At 51.0% G+C, this 23,105-nt stretch overlaps 1 protein-coding gene across 6 annotated transcripts in view; it reads left to right on the top strand.

Moving 5' to 3' along the window:
* Positions 1-23,105, top strand: part of VAV2 (vav guanine nucleotide exchange factor 2) — a 125,034-nt gene that overhangs the window by 86,754 nt on the left and 15,175 nt on the right. For 3 of the 6 annotated variants that reach the window (XM_038156700.1, XM_038156702.1, XM_038156704.1), the window contains exons 4-14: positions 537-605; positions 9,574-9,676; positions 11,058-11,072; positions 11,677-11,775; positions 13,125-13,193; positions 13,769-13,869; positions 16,990-17,089; positions 18,708-18,803; positions 19,484-19,552; positions 21,750-21,836; positions 22,760-22,845. In XM_038156700.1, the coding sequence (XP_038012628.1) occupies positions 537-605; positions 9,574-9,676; positions 11,058-11,072; positions 11,677-11,775; positions 13,125-13,193; positions 13,769-13,869; positions 16,990-17,089; positions 18,708-18,803; positions 19,484-19,552; positions 21,750-21,836; positions 22,760-22,845 (894 nt within the window). The remainder of the gene's footprint in view (positions 1-536; positions 606-9,573; positions 9,677-11,057; positions 11,073-11,676; positions 11,776-13,124; positions 13,194-13,768; positions 13,870-16,989; positions 17,090-18,707; positions 18,804-19,483; positions 19,553-21,749; positions 21,837-22,759; positions 22,846-23,105) is intronic. The other 3 variants (XM_038156701.1, XM_038156705.1, XM_038156703.1) reach the window with 1 other exon arrangement.

The following is a 23,105-nucleotide window of genomic DNA, read 5'->3' as shown; positions in this document are numbered from 1 at the left end:
GCCCTTTTGGTGTCCTTTCGCTCATCTCCAGGAGTTTCACTTTTCTCAGCTGTCCCAGAGTTAAGATGAGGAAGCCTGGGGCTCATGAGGACTCAGTCATTCCTCTGGAATTGCTGCAGGTGCTGCCTGGCTGAGCAGGGAAGGAGCTCACAGGTGGAAAGGCTGGAGGAGAAGGTGCTTCTCCATCCCAACAAACCCAACACCAGGCTGGAATTAGGATTCCTGAGTTGTTTGTGCAGCACCAGCTCAGCAGGGAGGGCTCAGCCACGGGGGGCTCTGAGGTGCTGTGCTGTCAGACCATGCAGCTGCTCATTTTGGTGCCCTGTGTGCCCAGCCTGCCTCCCCACCTGCCCTGCCCTGCCAGCTGTGCCCTCGGGAAGCAGCGGAGCTGGCGTCACTCTGGGACAAAAATGACTTTGCAGGGAATATTCTGTGCTGCTCAGCACGATGCTCAGGGCCGGGCTGAGTTCAGGAGCTCTGCTGTGAGGGGTGAGGCACCAATATAAAATATAACCCTGTCATTCCTTCCCTGCCAGGCCCTTCCCTTCGGAGGAGACCACGGAGAATGACGATGACGTGTACCGGAGCTTGGAGGAGCTGGCAGAGTGAGTGGCCTCACCTTCTCCTGGGAGGGCTGAGGGAAAACTTGCTGTGGCTTTCCAGCAAAGGCAGATAAAGTTTGACAGCAGGGCTGGGAGAGCCAGGACGGCTGCTTTGATCCTTTGGCCAGGAGATTTTTGTGCTCTGACAAAAGTCCATCTTTTTCTGGTGGAAAGCCCTGGGAGATGTCACTTTGAATCAGGTTGAGCTGATGAGTGCCTTGGTGGGGGGTGAGAGGGGCCAAGCCCTGGGGATCCCAAGCTCCTCCTAAATCCCAAAACCCTGGGACATAATTCATCCTCTGAGGTGATCCATGCCAGCTCTGGGAGTGAGGAACCCATTTCCCCCCCGTGGCATTTTCTGGGTGCTTCACCCCCCACGTGTGATTTTGGACCACGCCAGCTGGCCCTGAGGCGATCAGAAAACAATTTGGGTTTAAAAGGACCTTGAAGAACATTTCATTCCACCCCTTTGCAACGGGCAGGGACACTTCTCACTATCCCACGTGGCTCCAAGCCCCATCCAGGCTGGCCTTGGACACTTCCAGGGCTGTGGCAGCCACATCTTGCCACGGCACCCGTCCTGCTTGTCCTTGGTGGGGCGTGGGGTGATGCTGCTGCTGTCTCTGCCTGTGTTTATCTGGCTTTTCTGCCTGTGGTGGTGATGTAACAGGCTTTTAAAATCAACCTTGAACTGCAGCACACACGGTGAAGTGCAGGCACTATTGGAATTCAATGGCAGCATTCCCACCAAGCCGGGGCTTTGCTTGTGGAGTGCAGGCTGCTGCATATGGAGGGATGGAGTGCACGGGTGGAATATGTGGCTTTATGCAGTTAAATATTATTGTTCCACAACATAAATAATAAGACTCCTTAATCCAATGAGTTCCTTATGGCTTCAGTTATTACCAAAGTAAATCATAAATTACCAGCAGAGGGAATGGAGTGCCCTGGAATTCCCTGCTTGCTGTTGGCTCCCAGCAGCTGCAGTTTAATAAAATTTTAACTGAGAAAAGGATCTTTTCAAGAATAGCGTTTTTTTGTGCCCTCTCTCCAAAAGTTCTCAAAATCCCCTTAATATTGGGGTTTAAAATTCCCGTTTCTCACACACAGATGTGCTTTTAATTGGAGAGAGATTTGTGTGGGGACTCTCACGCGAGTGCTGGTGGGGATGGCAGTGCTGGCCTAGAAGGGGTGGGTTTGGGGTGCTCCCCTTGATTATTTGGTGCTGGACGTGGGTTCCCAGACTGGTTCCCTTGTCCCAGTCTGCTGGGGACAAGGTGTCCAGGTGGAAACTTCCCAAACTGCTCCTTGCTGCTTGGTCAGAGGGGCTGTGATGCCCATCAGATCACATGGAGGTTTATTTCAACTGATTTCCCTGTTCTGTCCCAGATCTCCAAATTTAACTTTCCCTGTTTTCCCATTCTCTGCAAAATCCTCTTTTTTTACATCTTATTTAGGACTCGCGGGGGAAAGGCATGTTGGAATGAGCAGGGATTGCACAAATTCCTTCATCCAGGCCTGCCCTCCCAGTGCGTGGAAACACAGACACGAAACGGTGTCAGAATCCACCCGTAGCTGGAAAACCCCCAAAAACTCCCTGGAGAACCCCTCAGCCTGAGTTCTGCTGCTCCTGCTGCCTGCAGCAGAGTGCCCTTTCTCCCCTGGAGCAGGGAATTCTGACTGGAAATGTTCCAATCCCAGTGCTATGCCCAGGCCCCACAGCCCGTGGCACTGATGAGAAATCTCTTTCCTCAGCTCCTGCCCTCTCCAAACAGCTCAACAAGGGCAGCATTCTCTGCTGGGAGTGATTCAGTCCACCCAGCATCTCTGCCTGTAATGCTGCTGATGATCCAGCAGCCTTGGGAAGATGTGGCTGCAGCCACAATGCTTTTTTTGGAGGCGAGGAAGTGATTTCCACAGCAGGCATGGAAATGACCCAGTGTGTGGAGGGAGCTGCTCCAGCCCTGCCTGTAAAACCAGCAGGGATTTGTCACCTCAAGGTGCCACTCTGCTGTCCCCACAGGCCTCAGAGGGACAAGGGTGGGTGAGGAGGGACAACCCTGGTGGGCTCTGTGCCACCAGCTCACCCTGGGAGAGGGGAATCCCCAAAGGGAGCTCTCTCTGGAGAAAAAGCTCAAGATAAACTCCGAGTTGGTCCTAACAAGACATTTTGGGGGCTGGTAAATGAGGTTTTTTTCTGGAGAATGTCAGAGTGCTTCATTTCAGCTTGAATGGAGTGGTTTGGTGTCCCCAGGTTGAGGTTTTGAACTCCTGTGCTGCAGAGCCTTTAGAATATGAACATATTTGCGATGGAGGTGCTGATTTGGGGAGCAGAAGGAGCCAGGCTTTGTCCCTGTTGTCCCTACGATGCTCTAAAGAGTGAGAACCTTTCTCCTGAGAGCTCTCCCAGCAGGGAGGAGCTGTGGGACAAAACCCAGGGCTGCACGGGGGATGCAGGAACAAGCTGTGGGTGAAATCATGGGGCAGCCACGGGGTTCTGCTGTGTTTAAAGGATGTTTAAGCCTTGGTGACCCCATTGTGCTTTCACCTTTGGGGTGCTGCAGGGATTAATCCCAGCTCCAGACAGATCCCCAGCCAGGCAGATCAAGGCACATAATTGCCTGGAAACAGCTATTTAGTCAAAAAAACCCCGAACAATTGGTGATGGAAAGGGGAAGGGAAGCTAAAAGGCTATCAGGGGAGCTGGGAAGTTCTCAAATTCCCTGTTTTCAGCCCTCTGGCCCCTCGGTTTGCTGTGCCCTGGGCCAGATGGCAGCTTGCAGCCAGCCTGGGCAGATGGCAAGGGCTGCTCGCATTGCAAGTGCTGCTGATCGATGCTCTGAGGAGCTGTAAAGGGACAATTGGCCTCTGCTGCCTGATTTATTCCAGCCAGCCCCATGCCAGACCCCGGGGCAGCCATTTGGGGGGTGTTTGTCCATGAAATGAGCTGGGTTTTGCAGCAGCAGCAGGGTGTGGGTTCATCCTCTGGAGCCCGTGGCCCCAAATCAGGGATTGTCAGTGACCCTTGTCCCGAGGATGCTCCTGCAGATCCCTGGGGATGGGAGCTGCTGCTTCCCACATGGCTGTGGCTGCTGGGAGCTGATGTCAGGAGGCAATTATCCACCTTACTGCCCTGCCAACTGCTTTTCCATCCCCCTTTATGGCTCTTTCAGCTGCTCCAAACCATCCTGGTGCCTCAGAGTTATATTTAACATTTCACCTAAATTTTCTCCGCTGCCACTCGAGCTCTCCCCAGTTATTTTGTCTCATTAAATTTATGGCAGTGGTTAATCCTGGCCCTCTTTACAGCCCCAGAGCTTTCTTGATGATGAACCTTCTCCACTTCACGGCGCTGTCCCTCTGCAGTGGCACAATTAGGGAGATGGCACAGGGCAGATTTTTGGGTTCTTTGTTGGCTGCTTGAAGAATTCAGAGTCAGGCAGAAGTTCTGTGAATGGTTTGATGTGAAGCATTTAATTCACATAACTTTTACCTTTGTTTTCTCTTCTGAAGATAATTTGTTGTGAGGAATGGAGTTGTGGCGTTGCATAAAGGACCAAGTAAATGTTTTAGGCAAAGCAGGTCTCCACCAAACCCTACCCCTGGAGAACCTTGTCCCACAGTTTGTGTTGATATCCCCAGCTCTTGTTTTGAGCTGCAGCTCACTGGGAATTTACTCCTAACAAATTTATTGGGGTAATTGTGTATTCCCAACCTTTCCATCCTAGGGAAGGGGGGAAGGACATCTCCTGGGCCACAATTTCTCAAGTGATGTCTCTTCTGGGCTCAGCTTCTTGCTGAAGCTTCTCCTGCTTCTCTCACTACTGTCACCAGCACTGCCCCCCTCACATCTTCCAAAATAGTGCTGTGCTCAGCAGAATTTCTCGAATGCATTAGAAAAAGTAACGAGCCCAGGAGCCAAGGTGAGATGATGAGTGAGCTGCCACTTTTCCCATTATTTTTATGTTGGACAAACCAGGCACAGCAGCCCCTCAAATAAATGGCTCTGTGGTGCAGAGCACTTGAGCCAGAGTGCCTGTAAATGTGTCTGTCCCTTGCGTGTCACTCCTATTGATTTTTACATGTCCTGCTCGTGCCATTTCTAGGATCATATTGGCCACTTTTCTTAGGATCAGAGCCTAAGAAATTCCGCTTGGAATGGGGAATGTAAGACCCAAGCAGAATAGATGGGGAAAAGTTCTGCTATTTCCAGATGAGTGTTTCCATCCAAGTCCAATCTGAGTAATTAAAACCCTGCAAGATCTCAAGTCCTCCGGCTGCACATCTTGCACTCCCTCACCCCGAAGCCCAAACCTACCAGATGTACTGCAAATTTAGGGTTCTGCTTCTCCTCTCTGACAGAATGGCTGGAGGAACCCCCTGAATGAGGGGGCTGGTTGGAGGAGCTGTGTATTTATAGCTGTGAGTGCAGAGTGAGGATGAGAGGGTGGGGATTGGGATGGACGGGAGCCTCCCAGCTGCTGGGCAGCTGCCTTAGAGACCCTGCAAATCTCCCAGCCTGGACCTGTGGTGATCTTCTGGCTCTCAACCCTGGTCACAGGACTGGAAATTTGGGGTTGTCTCTTGGTTGTCTTATTTTAGCTCCTTCTGTCCCCTCCTGCTCTTTCTTTTGCTGTTCCTGGTGGTTCTGGCTCTTTCCTCAGCGTGGTTTGGACGGAGTTTTGGTGTGGTGGGTTTGTCATGAGGGCTTGTCCTTGAATTCTTGAGGCTGGTACAAACTCATCAACTTCCCACAGCAGCTTTTGTGGCTGGAGAGGCTCTTTCAGTGGCCCTGAAATCCCTCAGGGCCTCCCCAGTTGCCCCCAGTGTCACTGCAAAGATGAATGCAGGGTTCCTTCAGCGTGGTGGACCCTGCATGTCATTGATGGGGTCATTACAGACTGTTTGTGCCCATGGTCCCTTCCAGCCCCAGCCATGCTGTGATTTTATGGATTTGTCCTTCCCTTTCCCTCACTCCGAGGCAGCAAATCCTGGCACCAGTCCCTCAGTTCTGGGAGCTGCTCCTTGGCACGGCTGCTGCCTGGCTGGGTGGGTGTCAGTGCACAGCAGGCACTGCCAGTAAGGCAGAGCTCAGCCAAAAGCATTGTTTTTGCCTGAAATTGCCTTAGCTATGAAAAGCTTTATTCATTATCAGCTTTTCTGCCTCGGTAAGGTGCTGCCAGCCCAAAGCTGGTTGCATCCATCCTAATAACAGTAATTGCAAGTGCTGGTGTTCCCTCTGAAGGGGGCTGAAATCCCTTTCCTAACCCCAGAGCTGTCAATGAACCTCCTAATCCAGGCAGTAGATCATAGGCTCTGATACCCACGGGTAACTCGCAGACTCTGCTGCCTCTATTGAAGGAGTAAATTGCTTTTCTTTGTGAGGAATGAGGTGATCTGGCTCTCCTTGCTCAAGTTGTTCCGTCTGCCCGTGACACGCCTGGGATGCTGAATTCACTGCCTGAATTCAGTGTGTCCTGAGGTTTCCACTGGCTAAAATCATCCCAATCCCAGTTTTAAGGACGGGGAGGGTGTGTATTTTCACCTCTGGCAGGCACAGTGTGGGCACAGGTGAGGATCAACATGTGCAAAGCAGAGATGTCAACATCCATAGGGCCCTGCAGGAGCTTGGCTGCTCCTGGGCTGCTCCAGGAGAGGCTGGTCCTCGTGCTTTACTGCTCTCCATGAAAGCTGCCAGCCTCTGTGTTTCTCAGAGATGCACTGAGAATGTGTTTTAATAAGTAACAGACTGCTGGACCGTGGTGATGTCGTAATACTGCCACGGTTGTCGGGTTTGAGGAGCTCTGCTGCATCTCCCCAGAGCTCTGGAGTGGAGGTGTCTTTCTAGGTGTCCCCAGGATGTGGGAATAGTTCCTGATTTTTCCCCAAAACCAGAAATTGGAGTAGAGAAGGGCCTGTTCTGCTATGGAGCACCAGGAAGGGCTGGAGCAGCAAGGCTCAGCCCCTTCATTAGAGGGATGGAGCTGTGAGGTGCTGTCAGGATGTGGCCCCACGTGGTGGGGGCAGCATTTGTGTCTGAGGGCTGTTGGCACTTCTGTGGGCGGGCAAATCTGCTGGATTGTCCCTTGGGAGGCATTTATTCCCTAGTGGGAAAGGCCCTGGGGCATCCACCCTTCTCCAGACTCAGCCCATGACTGAGCAAAACCCATCTGGCACTTGGGGACATGGCTGAGGGGTGGTGGTGCTGGGTTCAGCTTGAACCAGATGTTCTTGAAGGGTTCTCCCAACCCTGATGATTCTGTGAAAGCCCCTCAGCACCACGTGCTGTCACCTGGGTTTGTCCCAGTGTGTGCCCACCACGCTCCGGAGCTCATGGCTTCCTGGAAAGGGAGAAGAGGAGAGTTTGTCCAGGCTGGGGACAGCAGCACCAGGCTGGGACAGGCAGAGCCAGGCTGGGGACAGCAGCACCAGGCTGGGGACAGGCAGTGCCAGGCTCTGAGGCTTGGATGTGGCTCCTGCTTGTGTGGGAGAGGTGTTCCAGGTGATGCTCAGGGACACCTCAGGATGCCATCTTCTCCTCTGCATGTGTGCCAGAGCAGTTCCCAAGCTCTCCAGGGATGGGGATGTTCATCCCTCACTCCAAGCAGGCTCTGCTCCAGCAGCAGCATCGCCCCGGCCCTCTCCTGGTTGTGTTGATGCCTTAGGAGGAAACGATGCCTCAGGTTTAGCTTTTATATGTTTCAGGTTCTGTGCTGCTTTGGTGTGCAGTTCTGAGCTTCACATCAGGGGATGCTGAGCTCTCTGCACAGAGCAGGGAGACAAAACAATTCTCCAGCTGGGGACCAAGGACAAATGATCCAAAGCTCAGCCCAGGAGCACAAACAGCGTGGGCTGGAGAGAGAAAAACAAGCAGGGTGGGAGTGCCTGGGCTAAAGCTGGAACTGGACAATGAACTGCAAGGTGCAAATGGAGCAGAGCTGAGCCAAGGGAGAGACCCCGGGAGCGCTCGTGCATTTTGGGACCATTTGGGTTCATCTTGGGTGCAGCCCTGGCTGGGCTCTTGTGCTGCCCAAGGTGGATCCATGGAGGAGATCCTTTGAATAAACCCCTGCTTTATTCTGTAACTCCCTCTAGTCTCTGTTCTAGCTCAGCCTTCCCAAGGCATCAGCTCCACACCCAGCTGGGCTCCTGCCCGTGCCATTAACCCAACCACACATTCCCAAAACCCCTCCAGCCATGGAAATGATGTACGGAGAGACAGCCAGCAACCCGAGAGGTGTGGGCAGGGAGATTCATCAGGAGCTGGGAGTGACTGGCTCTGGAAGAGGAGCAGAGCTGAGAATATAAATATTGGTGCAGATAATAACGGCGACGCCTGGGAGGGGGAAGATGGATCACCAGCTATTAGTGGGCATTATTGCAGCAGCTGCAATGCATCACCCGGGAAGAATGGGATGGATCCATCATGCCAGTGTATTTATTTAAAATCCCCAAACTTTTATTGAATAAATCTGTTTGCGTAAATAGAAAGGGCCGTATTTAAGCAGCCTGGTTTTGCAGGCAGATGTGCTCTGCTGCTCCCTGATATGTAATAGAGAGATGTTGAGTGTCACACTTGGAGCACAGCTTTACACCTAAATTTATTTGTGTGTAATTAATGCCCCTGTTGAAAGACACAGCTCGTAAAATATGCGAGCGCTGTTTGATATTCCAGCATTTCACACCGTCCTGATCCTGTGGGATTGACTTCAGTGGGAGCTCTTAGCAGCCAGCACCTGTAGATCTAAGCACTGGAATTATTATTGTTAATTGCTATTTAATATGGGCTGAATTTTCAAAAGTATTCCAAGGCTGAGGAGCCCCTGGGAGAGGTGTGGAGGCTCAGATGATAATTAATTACTGAACACCATCACCTTTAGCACAAACTGGGCTCTACAGCTCTGGGATGCCTTTGAAGCCTGGGAATGCCGGGGCAGCTCCAAAGTGGTGGGGCTGGCCCTCAAAATGTGATGTTTTGCTGCTTAATTTCTCCCTGCTGTAAATGTTGTTATTGGCCTCTGCCCACCGAGCTGAGTGCCTGATGAGATTGTTTCATGGTGGTCAGGAGAGCCTCCCGTTCCTCTGGCAAATTCTGGATTAAAAATCATCCAGATCCCCATCAGGGCAGGGACTGGGCTGTGTGGGAGTTGGTGCATCACTCAGATAACGGGATGCAGATTTAAACCTGGATGGAATGCCCAGGGCTGGGCCCAGGCCTTGCTGTGGGTCCTGCACAGCCCAGGGTTGGTTCATCAGGGCTGGGATGCTTCTCCTACTGCTCAGAGACATTGGTTGAGTGTTTAATATCTGCTCCTGCTTGGAGTGGATCTGGGCTCCTCCAGCACTTTGCACCCCTGGCTGGGGGCCAGGGATGGTTTTGTGGCACAAAGGAAACGTTTCAATGAGGAAAAGCAAAATCAGATCAAGAGCGAACACAGAGCCTTAAGCAGACCAAAATGCAGCCTTTGATTGAATTCTCTGAGCATGATGTAAAGTCACTGAGGCAAGAGCTGCTCCTGGTCCTGAAGGGGAGGCTGTGGGCGCCTTTGGAGCCGGTGGAGCTGGAGCTGGTGGCCCTGGTGGCTCAGCTGGCCCCTCTGGGCTCTTGGCTGGCCGAGCCATCTCAGCTGGGCCCATTAGTGCTGAGCCAAAGCCCTCCAGGGGCAGAGCCCGTGGTGCTGAGGGCATCGTGGGCACGCCTGGCACAGGGCACAGAGCCTGGCACGGGGCACAGAGCCGTTCTTGGCTGTGATCCCTGCTCGTGTCGAGCAGCGTTCCGCCTTTTCCAGCCTCCAGCCAGCGGAAAGAAATGTGCAGCAGGCACTGATCCGGGAGAACCAGAGAGCAGGGGCTGAATTCTCACAGGATTTTCTTCCTGGGATTCTCCTCCCTCCTCGGTGCCTGATGAAGTGCCAGTGAACGTCCCCTGGGTGTTGTCCCTGACTCCTTCTCCTTCTCCTTCTCCTTGCAGCGAACACGACCTGGGGGAGGACATCTACGACTGCGTCCCCTGCGAGGATGAGGGCGATGATATCTACGAGGATATCATCAGAGTGGAAGTTCAGCAGCCCATGGTAACAACCCCGCTGTGCTTGCACGGCTACACCTCGGTGCGAGGGGGAGGGAGGGGGTTCCAGGAAGGAAATAACTCCGTGCCACTGGCAGGTGATGCTGCAGGGAAGGGAATTGCTCCGAGTCGCTCCTGCAAACGGAGCAGCAGCTGGGGTGGCAGCAGCCCACAGGGGTTTTCTCAGGAGTTTCCCAGCCCCGCCTGTCATCTGCAGGAGCTGGGGAGGAGGAAGGGAACGAGAGACCTAATAAGCCCTAAAAAGATAAGCTAAAAATAGGATTTTGCTGCTGCTGAGGCTGTGTGACTCCAGCCTTTCCGGGGAGGCTCCGCCTGCTCCATCAGCCAGAGGTGCCACTGGTATTTTTAGTTGAGGGTGACAGATCTGTGTGTCAGGGATCCAGCAGCTGTCTGTGCCTGCTGCTCCTAGGAAGAGCAGGAAGATGTTTACAGTGGAGCTTTCTGGGGCAGCAGGGAGCAGTGTGGCATTAGGGACAAGTAGCTGTCCCCATTTGTCACCTCTAACAAGCTTTTGCTGATGGAGAAGCCCGAGTGTGAGGCATGGACAGCATCATGGAGGGACTTTTGATGTCTCCAAGGGCTCTGGAGCAAATATCACACTCCATGGATGAGCCAAGGAGGTGTTGGTGGCCCTTGCACCTCCCTCCCTATGTCCCTGAGTGTGACCTTCCAGATTTTCTCCCCCACCTCCAATATCTGCCTCCCCCAGGCTTTGTCCAGCCACTAATTACTGTCCCCTAGATCACACCTCCCTGGAGCAAAGCAGGATCAATGGACAAGTTCAGTGATCAATTCAATCCCTGGAGCAGGGCGTGGAGCCTGGGAATGCAGGGCTGCACCCACGGGTGCCTGTGCTCTGGTTCCTCAAAGATAACAAACCCCTCATTCCATCTCTTCTCGCCTTGGCTGCAGCTGGAGGAGCTCCCTGCACACCAAAACCCCCCCTGGGTCAGGGAGTTGGGCCCAAAATATTCCCCCTGATGCTGCCAAAGTGCTTGGCTCTGAAGGCAGCACAGCTCGTTGGCCTCCAGTTTTTGCCACCAGTTGCAAAAGCCACTTGGCCCAAGAACTGCCCCTAGAGAAAGTTTTTGGTAGGAATTTCTTGCATAAATGAGAAAAATGGGGGAAAGCTCCAGCAGCCAGGTAATAAAGGATTAAGGTCAGTGGAATTGGCAATTTTTCACTGTCTCCTCCACGTTATTTTGTGTTTTCTGCTGGGCAATTGAGAGCTGTGACTCCCTTTCACATCCCTGAGCAAAAGAATCTATTTTTAATATATCTGCCCCAAAATTGAACATTTTGGGTAACATTTGTTGCACCAGCAAGTGTGTGATGCTAATGGCTTCTTGTATTTCTGCATGCTTCAGATCAGATACATGCAGGTAAGATGAATTGATTCAAATCTGGGGTTTCATCCAGCTGAGAGTTCTGAGAGGGTGGACAGAGGGGCTCTGTTCCTGTGCATGATCCATAAAACCCCATCACTGAACTCTCTCCCAAGGGCAGCAGCTCCCAACACGTGGTCCCAGCTTTACAGAGCAGGAGTGACTCCAGGAGCTGGGGCTTTGGGAAAAGCATATTTTATCAGATTTGACCTAAAATCAGGAGAATTGGCAACCCCGGGCAGGGATTTGTATAAGTCTGATGTATTATTTGTGACCCATTTAGTGTCTGTTGTGAGTTTCATCTTAAACAATAAAAAAAATAAATAAAAGAGAAAAAATCAGCCTTTATTTCTCATTTTTCTTCTTTAGCTGATAGTCTTTAGTGGTGTGGCTGTAATAAGTGCAAAAGATGCAGTGTTTTCCATGTTGAAACATATTTAATAACACAGCCAAGGTTCCTCCTTATATTTTTGGGTAAAAATAGTTCCCTTTAGCATAAACCAGTAGTGGTTCTCTCCTGACTTGCCAGACTTGTGCTTGGTTGCTGTGACTGGACCACCCTTAGGACCCCCTGACCATCCCTTATTTTTCCTTTCCCTAGAAAATGGGAATGACAGAAGATGACAAAAGGAATTGCTGTTTGCTAGAAATCCAAGAAACTGAGGCCAAATACTACAAAACCCTTGAAGACATAGAAAAGGTGAGAAGTGAGCCCTGCTTTCCCCAGCAGCCCTGGATCCCACATGAGTTGTGCTGGGCTGATTCTTGCTCCTAGAGCTGGGAGATGTGAGGGGCAGGATGGAGGGAAAAGGGAGAGGAGGGGGATCCGCAAAACCCTGACAAGCAGCAATGGGCAGGAGTCAAAACCAGCATCTTTTTTTGTGATTGCTGCAGATTAGAACCAGGCTGAAAAGCCTCCTGCAGTGTCCCCCCTCTCCTGGGGTGAGAATCTCCCTCTCCTGGCTCAGCCAGACCTGGTTTGCTGATAAGAGCTGTGTTTGCAGATATCTTTTATCACTCTGATTGCCATGGAATAATTCCTTTATTCCGAGTGCTGGAGCTGTGCTGTCTTGCCGTTGAAGCTAATTGGATTAAAAGGAACGTTCTGCTGCCTAAATTCGTGGGGGTTTAATTGGTTTTGATGAATTATTGTGGCTCCTTTCTTTTAAAAACAAATGAAAGGGAACACCTCAGCAATGGATGGAGCCTGGAGGTGGTTCCTGCTCCCAGGAAAGCAGCAGGAAGGAAGAACAATAATGAAAATCAAGCTGCCATTTCTAATCACCCTGATGCTTTTGTTTCCTCCCCTTTTTGCCATTCTTTCCCTCTGTCTGCTGAAAGTTCCCCTGAAGGAGCTGTGAGCAAAACTGGGAAAAAAAAGGAAGAATGTTTCCCATTTTCCAGGAAAATGCCCCAATGTATTTGTCATTTATGTTTCCAAGGAACCCTTGTTCCTTGGAAACAGCCACAGCCCTCTGCTTCAGGAGAAAGGAAGAGTTAAATTATTGCTTTCTCATCAATTAAAACTTGCAAAGGCTCTGCGGGTCCTGGTGGGGTCATGGGTGGGAGTTCCCCTTTTGGCTGCATGGCATTTGGGGTTTTTTGCAGTCCCAAGTCACGGAGATGTTCCTATTAATATGTATTTGTTCAGAAAGGCATTGCCCATGTAATCACATCATTGCTGCCTTCTCAAGGGCAGAATTCCAGGGAGATAAAGAGCTGGGAACATGCTTCAGTGCAGCCAAGGACTGCAGAGTGCATTTCACCCCCCTGCCACAGCTTTAGCAGGGGAAGGGGCTGTGGGCACCCATGGGTGAGGGTCTGGCACCTTCCCACCCCTGGAAGTGCTGTGGGAGCTCAGGGATGGTGCACTCATGGAATTCCTGCCTCCTACTTCCATCCCTGGTCATCCTCTGCCTCTGCAAGTGCTTAAACTCGTGAAAACCTGCCCAGGTGACCTCAGCTGGTGAAGCAGAAATTACAAATCCCTTGCACAGCCTCGTTCTCTCCTCTGCAGCACCTCAATCCCTTTTCCATTTCCTTTTGCAGAACTACATGAACCCCCTGAGGCTGGTGCTGACTCCCCAAGACATGGAAGCAATTTTTATCAATTTGGAGGTAACACCGTGGGCGCTGTGCCTCGAATCTTTGTTCTTTTCCCAGCAGCTCAGCCCTCTCCCTGCTTAGGAGGAGGTTTTCTGATTTCCTGTTCGATTTGTGCATTCACTTGGAGAGCTCCAGCCTTTCGTGTGCTGTGGAGCTTAAACTGCTTCAGGAGACATTCTTTAACACTCAGTTTTAGAGGTGGGGAATATATGAACTCCAGGAAAGGAAACAACTTTATCTGGTGGATGTTTCAGGGCTGGGGCTCTGGATTTTAGCTGATTCGGGCACAGGGTGACGAAGGGATTTATTTCTCCTCTGGTTTGCACAGGATCTAGGTCCAGACCTCATCTCCTCCCCTCCTTCCATCCCATCTCCTCCTCCCTCCCCAGCCTGGGGCATTCCTCACTGCTGGAATTACATCCCTGTCCTCCAGGCCAGTCAGGGCTGCCTTGCGCCAGAACAACTTTCTTTACAAACGCCTAAAAGAGGGGAACCCCTGCCTGATGGAGGAGGGATGTGCATTTCTCTGGGCTCCCTTTGCCCACCTGCTTTGAATGTGTGAGGTGTTGACTGTTGCTTGGTTTCAGGACCTAATTAAAGTGCACTTCAGTTTCCTGAGAGCCATCGATGTCTCCATGATGTCTGGAGGAAGCAGCCTGGCAAAAGTGTTCCTGGAGTTCAAAGAGAGGTAAAGGAATCCCAGGCTTCAGGCAGCTGCAGTTTTAACAGATTTGGGTTGTTTTTGGAGATTTAAACAGAGTTCTTGCTACTCTCTGCCTTCTCACTCTCTACTAGAGCGTGAAAGGAGGTTGGAGCCAGGTGGGGATCTGTCTTTTCTCCCAAGTAACAACAGGACAGGAGGAAATGGCCTCAGGTTCCACCAGGGGAGGTTTTGAATGGATATTGGTGAAAATTTCTTCACTGGGAGGGTTGTCAAGCACTGGAACAGGCTGCCCAGGGAGGTGGTGGGGTCACAATCCCTGGAAGTGTCCAAAAATGGTGTGGCTGTGGTGCTTAGGGCCATGGTTTAGCGGCAGTGCTGGGTTAATGGCTGGACTCAGAGGTCTTTTTCCACCTAAATAATTCTGTGATTCCAGAGATGCCTTTCACAGCAGCCCAGGTTTGCATCCTCCACAGCAAACTGCTCTCAGGCAGCTGAACCATCACTGAGAGCTGGCATTAAGCAGCAAAATCCAGCCACAGCTTCAGAGGCAGAGGCTGGGACATCTCTCCTGTGAGCACTGGGCTCAGTGGTGTGGCTCCCTTGGATCCCTGCTCCTGCCAGCCCCTGAGTTTTCCTTGAGCTCAGCATCCCCTAGGAGACTGAACATCCTGTGTGATTGTGGGGACACATCTGAGGGGATCAAGATGAGCTGGAATGGAGTAAAAACCTCCGTGGTTTTCAGGGGGTTCTGTGTGGTCTCTGCAAGCAGCAGAGGGCTGTGATGTGGTGAGGTGACTCCTGTGCAGGGGAGACTCTGCCCTGCTTTGATCAAAGTGATTCCTCACTCTCAAAGAATCTCCTATTTGGCACAGAGCTCATCCTGCACCTTCTGCACCGTGAATAAATGTAAAGGTTTTCTCCACAAACAGAATCAGTCCTGGGTTTTGGCAGCTGCAAGCAGGAGCACCCCAGCACGCAGAGATAAGGTTGATAAAAGCCTTTAATATCCTTAATACTAATCAAAGGGTGATTCATTGTGGCATGGTGCCAGGCTGTTATTTCACTGTGATTAAACCAGTGTCTAGACACAGAAATGCCATTCAGAAGTCAATAACTCCAGAAATACCATCTGCATTAATAACACACCGTGAGGTCACATCTTCCATCATTCAGGGGGCCTCTTGTTATAAAGGGCATTTTTTTTTTCTGGGTTAAATTACAAAAATATTCCAAAGAGGAATGCAAATAATTTCAAAATAACTCACAAAACTCACTCAGGTGATTGTGATCTCCTGATTCTTGGCTCAGCCCCATGCATGCCAGTGCCATCCCTGGGGCAGAGCTGTGGACACAGGGAGCAGGGAGGGGACTCGGGAGGGGTTGTGGAGGTGACACTGCTGCCCAGGGAGGTGCAGTGGCTGTGCAGGAGCACGAGGCTGGGTTTTGAGCCATTGAATCAATGTTTTTTTCTGTTAACATACTGGTGGGAGCTGGGAGAATGCTTGGAGCTGGTGGGTTCCTTGCAGATGGGTGAAGCAGCTGACCCCCTTCCTAAGGGAGCTTGCAACTTCCTGAAGGTCCTGAAACCTTGGAGAGATGTGAGGGAAGGAGCCAAAGCAGCTGTGAGCTGTGATGGTGGATCTGAAGCTCTCTTCAGTCCGTGGGGACTTTGGGGACATCAGTGCTGTGGGAAACTGCTGCTCGAGGGAGGTTTTGCCTTGGAGAAGTCCCTAAAATCAGATTGTTGGGGATGAAGAGTTTGGAGCAGCCTGATGTAAACAGGCAGAGTCCTTTCCTCCATCAGGAAAGTCAGGAATAACAATTTTACAGCAAGGGAGTTTCACTGCAGGAGGAGGAGAAGGTGAACTTGCTGTGGAGACAGTGTTGCTTCACCAAGAAAGGAACATGGACCTCCAGAGTCCCCACTTGGTCCCTGAATATGAGACCTTCCTCCATCAAATCCATCCATGACAAATAACTCCTGCTGCCCTCCACATGCTTGGAGACATTCTGCCCAAATGATGCATTGCTCCGTGGCTTTGCAGGGGCCTTTTTCAAGGAAATAGTTTGGAAATCTCTTCCTCTGGAAGCCAGAGGTTTGAATTTATGCTCCTGAAGCATTTTTGAAGCTCTCCCCATGCTGGCAAGGTAGATAGTATTGTGCAGAAGTTGTCAGGTGAAAAGGTGGAAGAATAATCTTTCCTGGCTGTGGCTCTGCCGGGGCTGGGGCTCCATAAATCTCTTTATTCACTTGCCTGCAGGGTGTGAATGTCCCATGTTTATGGAGCAGCTGGGTCAGTGGTTCCCAGGTCATCTCCATCGGGAGAGGAGGCCCCTAGATAATGGATGAGGTGCAGTGTGTGATGGAAGATGTGTCTCAGCAGCAGCAGCACAGTTAACAGCCAGGAAGGGGGAGAAAACCCAAACCTGTCAGGCAGGATTAATGAGGGAGAGGGGGGAATCCATGACAAAACTGCTCTCTTTTGTCAGTGTTTAAATTTATGGCCCAGGGTGTCCATGCAGAGCTTCACTGTGTTTCCAAAGGCTCTGACAACATTCTTCTCCCAATTACCCAGGCTCTTGATCTCCAGGTCCCTGTGGCTCTTTCAAGAAGATGTGATTCTAAAATGTGACATAGAACCATCGTGGAATCACTGAATGGTTTAGGTTGGAAGGGACCTTTAAATTCACCCCATTCCACCCCCTGCCGTGGGCAGGGACACCTCCCACCATCCCAGGTTGCTCCAAGCCCCATCCAGCCTGGCCTTGGGTGCTGCCAGGGTCAGCCACAAGCTCTCTGGGCAACTTCTGGCAGTTCCTCAGCACCCTCACAAGGAAGAATTTCATCCCACTATCTCGTCTACCCCTCCAAAACCAGGCTCCTCTGCTCTGGCCACCCAGCCCCTTCTGTTCACCATGAACTGAATCACCTCCATGGGCTCTGGAACCTTCTAAACGTTCGAATGTTGAGAATCTAAATGTCAAAAGGCCACGCAATAAAAGGGTGCTCACACTTTGCTAAGCAGTGAGAAGGGGGAATTGCTGTTTGCCTCGGCCTGTTGCTGTGCACACGTTTATATATCTTTGATAACAGCTTATAACTGCCAGCATCTCCAGTTAAACCTGTGATTTTCCTCCCTCCAGGCTGCTGATTTACGGCAAGTACTGCAGCCACATGGAGTACGCCCAGAACACCCTGAACCACCTCCTGGCCAGCCGCGAGGACGTGCGGCAGAAGGTGGAGGTGAGCGGGCAGGGGGCTGAGTGCTGCCCCCAGCCCTTGGCACAGCTTTGGGAGGGACCTGCTGGAGCTCAGGCTGGTGTCTGGGGAATGTTTGCTTGACCAGGAGAGAAGAAGGGTGTCAGAGCGTGTCCGTGCTGCCACAGAGGGAGCAAAGCTGCGGGTTATCCTGTCCTCACCCCTCGTTTTTCCCTTATCTCCTCACTCTGTCCTTCCTCCCCAAGTTTATCCAAGTTAAAACAAACCTTTATTTGAGTGGGACTGGCTGGGACAAGTTCTTTGAGTTGTGCAGGCCCTGAGCATCCCCAAACCAGGAGCCACGTGGCTTTCCAAAGCCACCAAAGCAGCACTGGGGACCCTCAGAGGCAAACCCAAATCCCCAGGCAAGCACCAGAATTCCTGCCCTGGCCTCCTTAGTGTGAACAGAGGCTGATCCAGACATCAGGGAATCAAAGGAGCCCCAGAAGGGCTGCATTGTTTGAGCTGCTGTTTTTACCCAGCTCTGATTCCTGCTTTGCTCTTGATGCTAATCAGAATTTGCCAGGCTGCCTGTCCACGTTACCTCTCCTTCTGCAAATGTGCTTTGATTCCCTGTGTGAACCCAATTCAGGAGTAAAACTGCAGCCAGGAATTGTGTAAAATGTGCTCTCTGTGTCTCACATCAAGGCTGGAGCAGTTGCTCCCTGCTTTGGCTGTCTGTCCCTCCCTCATGGCAGCTCTGTCAGGCCACACAGAGGGGCTGAAAATGGGTCTGGGTAAAGGTAACGGTGGCAAAATATTACCGTGGGTCTTCAGGGCAGTCTGGACTTGGTGAAGGGAAGGAGAGATCTTGACTCCATTTCAGAAGGCTGGTTTATTATATTATGATATATATTACATTAAAAAAGACTATACTATAACTATACTACAAAGAACAGAGAGAAAAGAATCAGAAGGCGAGACAGGAATAGAAAGGAATGAATAACAAAGTTCTGTGACTCCCAGAGAGTCCCAGAGCTGCTGCCTCCTGGATTGGCCACCAAGCAGAAACATCCCACACTGACCAACCGAGGAAGCACCTGCTGCATCCCACAGCAGCAGATCACAAACTGTTCACACTTGAGGCTGAGGCCCTTCAGCTTCTCAGGAGAAGAAAATCCTAGCAAAGGGATTTTCACAAAATATCACAACCACAGCAAAACTTCCTGCAACCACAATTAGCTCATCTTAATGACTTAATGCTCATCAGTGACTCCAGAGCCACGGGCTGCATGCTCAGTGCCAGCCCCTCACAAATCAGCTGCAGGAGCTCGGCCCAGCGAGGAGGTGGCTCAGGCAGATGGGTTTCATTTGACATTTCCCCAGGTCCGGGAGCATTCGTGCAGTGCCCTAATGAGCAGCATCTCATTAGGCTGGAGTGGCTCATTTGCATGGCAGTGGCTGGAATTTAGGGTCCAGCCCCTGGGGTTAATCCCTTGATAACCTCTGGGGTGGGAGCCCAGCCCTGGCTGGGTGGCTGCAAGTTCTGTGGGCATCAGAACTGAGTTTCCAGGAGCCAAACAAACATTCTCAAGGCTTCAGAGACTTCTTTTAGGTGGGAAGCTGTTGTTTCCCACTGCTGATCTATTGATCTCCTTCCTAGGAATGCACACTGAAGGTCCAGGATGGGAAATTTAAACTGCAGGATCTGCTGGTGGTTCCAATGCAAAGAGTTTTGAAGTATCATCTCCTGTTAAAAGTAAGTTTTTCAGCACTGGCACTTCTATCTCTGCTGCAGCATCTTTTCACCTCTGTCAGTGCAGGGTGAATCACTGCCAAATGCAGAGCAAGGGTTGGGATTTTTACACCCCTTCAAATAAAATAATTACTAGAGCTACTTAACACGACATAATATTTGTGCTGTCTCCTGAAATACAGTGACCCAGGGTAATTCTGCACTTGCTAGCCATGAGAGGCACTTAATGAATATAAAATAAGCTTGCATATAATCTGATTATGTGTGAAATTCCTCCAGTCAACTCCGTATAACAGATCTCTCAAGCCCCAGCCCTTGGTGTGTTCCCTGTCCTGCAGCCACAGCTGCCTGCCTGGGCATCCCTGCATCCCTGCCACCTCCCTGGCATCCCTGCTGTCACCCAGGCATCCCTGCTGTCACCCAGGCATCCCTGCCACCTCCCTGGCATCCCTCCAGTCACCCTTGGAATGCCTGCAGCCACCCTGACATCCCTGTCACCACCCTGCCAGCACTCAGGCTGACCCTGTCCAGTGGAAGCAGGGTCTGGACATCTTTCCTACCACATCCAAATTCTTTATTTTTATTAATTTATATTTATTTTGATTTTTAAAATTGTTATTCTTTTTATTTGTTATTTATTATTTAATGTTTTATTTATTTTTATGATTTAATTTCTATTTCAGGAGCTGCTCAGCCACTCCTCAGACAGGCCAGAGAAGCAGCAGCTGAAGGAGGCTCTGGAGGCAATGCAGGTACAGGAGGTGAAGTGGGGAGGGGTCTGGGCTGGCTTTGGGCTGCAGCAGAGCTCAGGATCCCTCTGCTCTGTGGAACAAAAACTTGGATGGAAACAAAAATCTGTGGAGCAAAAATTTGGATGGAAAACCCATCCAGGAGCAGCTCGAGGGAAGGCAAGCTCTGCTCCTTTTGGCCACACTTGGGTGTGTTGGTTGTCACTTGCTGTGGTGGCCTCACAGCAGATCCCTGGTCACCGCTGTCCCCCCCGAGGCAGAGGGGGGAGCTGGGGTTTGTTGACAAGTCAGGACTTTTCCCTGATTGCTGTTGTGTGTGCCGAGGCTGTGCCAGATCCGGCTTTTGTTTCTGCTGGGAGGGATTTGGAGGAGCTCCAGAGCTCCAGAGGTATCAGCAGGTCAGGGAGTGTGGCAGCCACGGGAGCCTCTGTGTGTGGAGCATTCCTTGGGTGCTCTTAGCCAGGTGCTGGGTGGCAATCCTTTAATCCACCTCTTTTTTACTTTATTTTTTTAAAAGGGAAGATGTGTTCTCAACAATTGATGACTTTTGGCATCAGCAGTTTGCCTTGCTTCAAGCTTTTTTTTTTCTTCAGCTTTTAGCCAGAGCCCCCAAAATCTCAGAAAAACCAACAGCAACAAAAAAAAATCAAATTGTAGAATCATCTAAATGTTTTCTGGCTCGGTTATGTCACCCCACGCACACATTCACACCAGATCCATTGTCAGCAGAAGCTGACTGGAGGATGCTCATTAAGTGCAGGTTTTTCCTCTGGAGAGCACCCCAGGCTTCATCCCTGTGCTCGTGGTCACTTTGTTTTCCACCTCTGGGCTGCAGCTTTTGTAACGTGGCTGCATTTCCCGGCCCTTACATAAGCTGGGTGACCTTCCCAGCCATTATCCTGCCAGCCCAGGGATGCAGAGCTGCTGTGTGCCTCTCTGAGGTGCTTTGAAGGACGTTGCATTCCCAGCCTGCTGCTGTGGCCTCAGATGAACGCTGGACCTGGTGACAGCAGTTAAACCCCGCTGCTGGCCTCATCACCCAGCACCACTGCTGAAAAATAAATGTGTGCTTGCTCTGGCTCTGCTGCACACTCAGCATTTGCTGCAGGAGGATGTTGATAACCATCAGGGAGGTTTCTCTCTTCTCCTCCCCATCACCAGGAGAGTGTGGGAGCAGTTCCGACCACGCTGGGCTCGGGGGCTTTGGGAGCCATTCAGAATGGTTTTAATTGATCCGTAAACCAAGGCTTAACTTCCAAGTGATGTCTTTCATCACAAGTGCAGCCTTTCTGTCTGCCGTGCTGGCAGGCAGCAGACATTGCTGCTGTCTGGGGTGAGAGCTGTGCAGGGGGGTGGATGGAGTGACATTCCCAGAGGGATTCAGCTCCCTTTCATTTTGCTCGAATAGTTGCTTTTGCAAGGCAAGGGCAGGATTTGCACAAAAAAAAATCACTTGTGCTGGGGTTTCTTTGGTGCAGGTACCTCTGTCTGAGAATACAGGACTGAGTTTTCCCAGTGCTGGTGGGGGAAAGGCAGCTGCCAGTGAAATTCCAGAGCCAACGTTTGCAGGTTGTTGTTTCAAGTCCTGGTTGCTGCTGGGATTGTGTTTCCCCGGGATTGTGTTTCCCTGCCTCAGAAGGCTTTTGGTTGTGTCATTTCTCATCACCCTTCCCTGGCCTGGTGATGTTACAAGTATTGTCACGTAGATCTGTGATTATGGGATGTGATTAACCCTCCTTGTGTTGGGGAGCTGAGCGAGGTCTGACCCGGGGGGGATGTCTTAAAAAATCCCCTGCTCAGATTTAATCCAAGTTGACAAGAGCTGTTGTTGAGGTCAAGGAGGGAGCAGATAGGAAGCAAACAGGCACAGCAAATCCGCTCTGAAAGGTGCAAGAAGTTGTTCCAGTGGAAGGGATGGTTCCTTCTCTTTGATGGATGAAAATTTGGGGTTCGGGGTCGCTCTGCTGCCGTGGATTCCTGCATTGCCATGGATTCCTGCATTGCCATCTTCTGGGAAATGGAAAACATTGCAGCACCTGCCTGGCTCTGGGAGCACCAGCAGCCTCACCTGTCCCAGGCTGCAGTGGGGTCCTGCTCAGCCTCCTGAGGGATTCAGGGAGCCAGGCTCATGTTTGTTCTCCTGGCTACTGGTAAAGTAAAAATCACTATTCACCTTTTTTTCTTTTTTTTTTTTTTTAAGGACTTGGCCATGTACATTAATGAAGTCAAGAGGGACAAAGAGACTTTGAAGAAAATAAGTGAATTTCAGAGCTCCATAGAAAACCTGGTAAGCTGGAAAATCCTCTTGAACCCAGTTTAAATTGATTATTATTAATGTGTTTGGGTTTTTTTGGGCAATTACTACTTATTCTGATGTGCTGAAAGATCCCCATGTGTTCAGACTCTCTCATGATTTGCTGATGCTCCAGAGGTGGATGCTCCATCACAAAACTGCTTTGGCTGGGATGGAGGGTGGCTTCTCTTGCTGCTGTCACACTAAAAGTGTTTCTTCAGCTTTCTCTCACATTATTAGTGTAGGGAGGATACAGAAATTCCTCAAGCTGCCCATCTGGCTTCTATTTTAAAAGAGGTTTTCTTTTGGTTTTAAGAGGGCAGAGGTTAACTGAAAGGGGAGGGGAAGGGCTCATGTAAAAAAGGCACAGAATCCCCAAAAATCTCAACCAGGTATTTTAAGGAGAACTCATCCTCCAGCCTGCAGAGGTGTCAAACACTCAGCCCTGTTGCTGTGCCTCAGCAGAGCTGGAGGGGTGCTGGCTTTGGGGGCTTTAAGCTTTGACTTCATTAGGAAACAGTGAACTTTGAATGGATGGTTATTTAACAGAGGCAAAATCCTTAATTATTGTGGCAACCTCTGAAAAATAGCTTATTGCAGGGGAGGGGTTTGCAAAAATAGCTTATTTCAGGTGGGGAGGGCTTTGCAAAAATGCTTTGACTGCTGAGCCTTGCCCTGGGGTGCCAGTGCTGGAGCTCTGGGGGTTCCTGGGGTGCTGGAGCTCTGGGGGTTCCTGGGGTGCTGTGCTCATGGCCAGGCTCCCCTTGCAGCATCCTCCCTCCCCGTGCCCAGGGTGCTGCTGCTCCCAGGAGCTCTGGCAGGGCTGGGGGGTGAATCCAGCCAGCTCTGGGTTTGCACCTGCCCAGGGCACTGTTCCAGGCCTGGCTGTGGGTCTGACCCTGCTTTGCTTCCTGCAGCAGGTGAAGCTGGAGGAGTTTGGGAGGCCGAAGATCGACGGGGAGCTCAAGGTGCGCTCCATAGTGAACCACACCAAGCAGGACAGGTGAGTGGCCCCTGTCCCCGGTGTCCCCAAGCTCACCCTCACCTAATGATTCCCCTTGAGCTCATTGCTTTAATTACTGCCTGGAGCTTCACTGCCATAACCCAGCATCCATGTGAAATCACAGCAGGACACAAGCACTGGACACTGAGCTGGGGAGCTCCTCAGAGCTTTCACAGAATCACAGAATCACAGAATTTTTAGGTTGGAAGAGACCTTTAAGATCATCTAGTCCAACCCATGTTCTAACGCCTCAACTAGAT

The sequence above is a fragment of the Motacilla alba genome, chromosome 17, assembly GCF_015832195.1.
Source record: "Motacilla alba alba isolate MOTALB_02 chromosome 17, Motacilla_alba_V1.0_pri, whole genome shotgun sequence".
NCBI lineage: Eukaryota > Metazoa > Chordata > Aves > Passeriformes > Motacillidae > Motacilla > Motacilla alba.
Note: the sequence above shows the minus strand (reverse complement) of the source record. Positions and strands in the feature narration are given on the sequence as shown.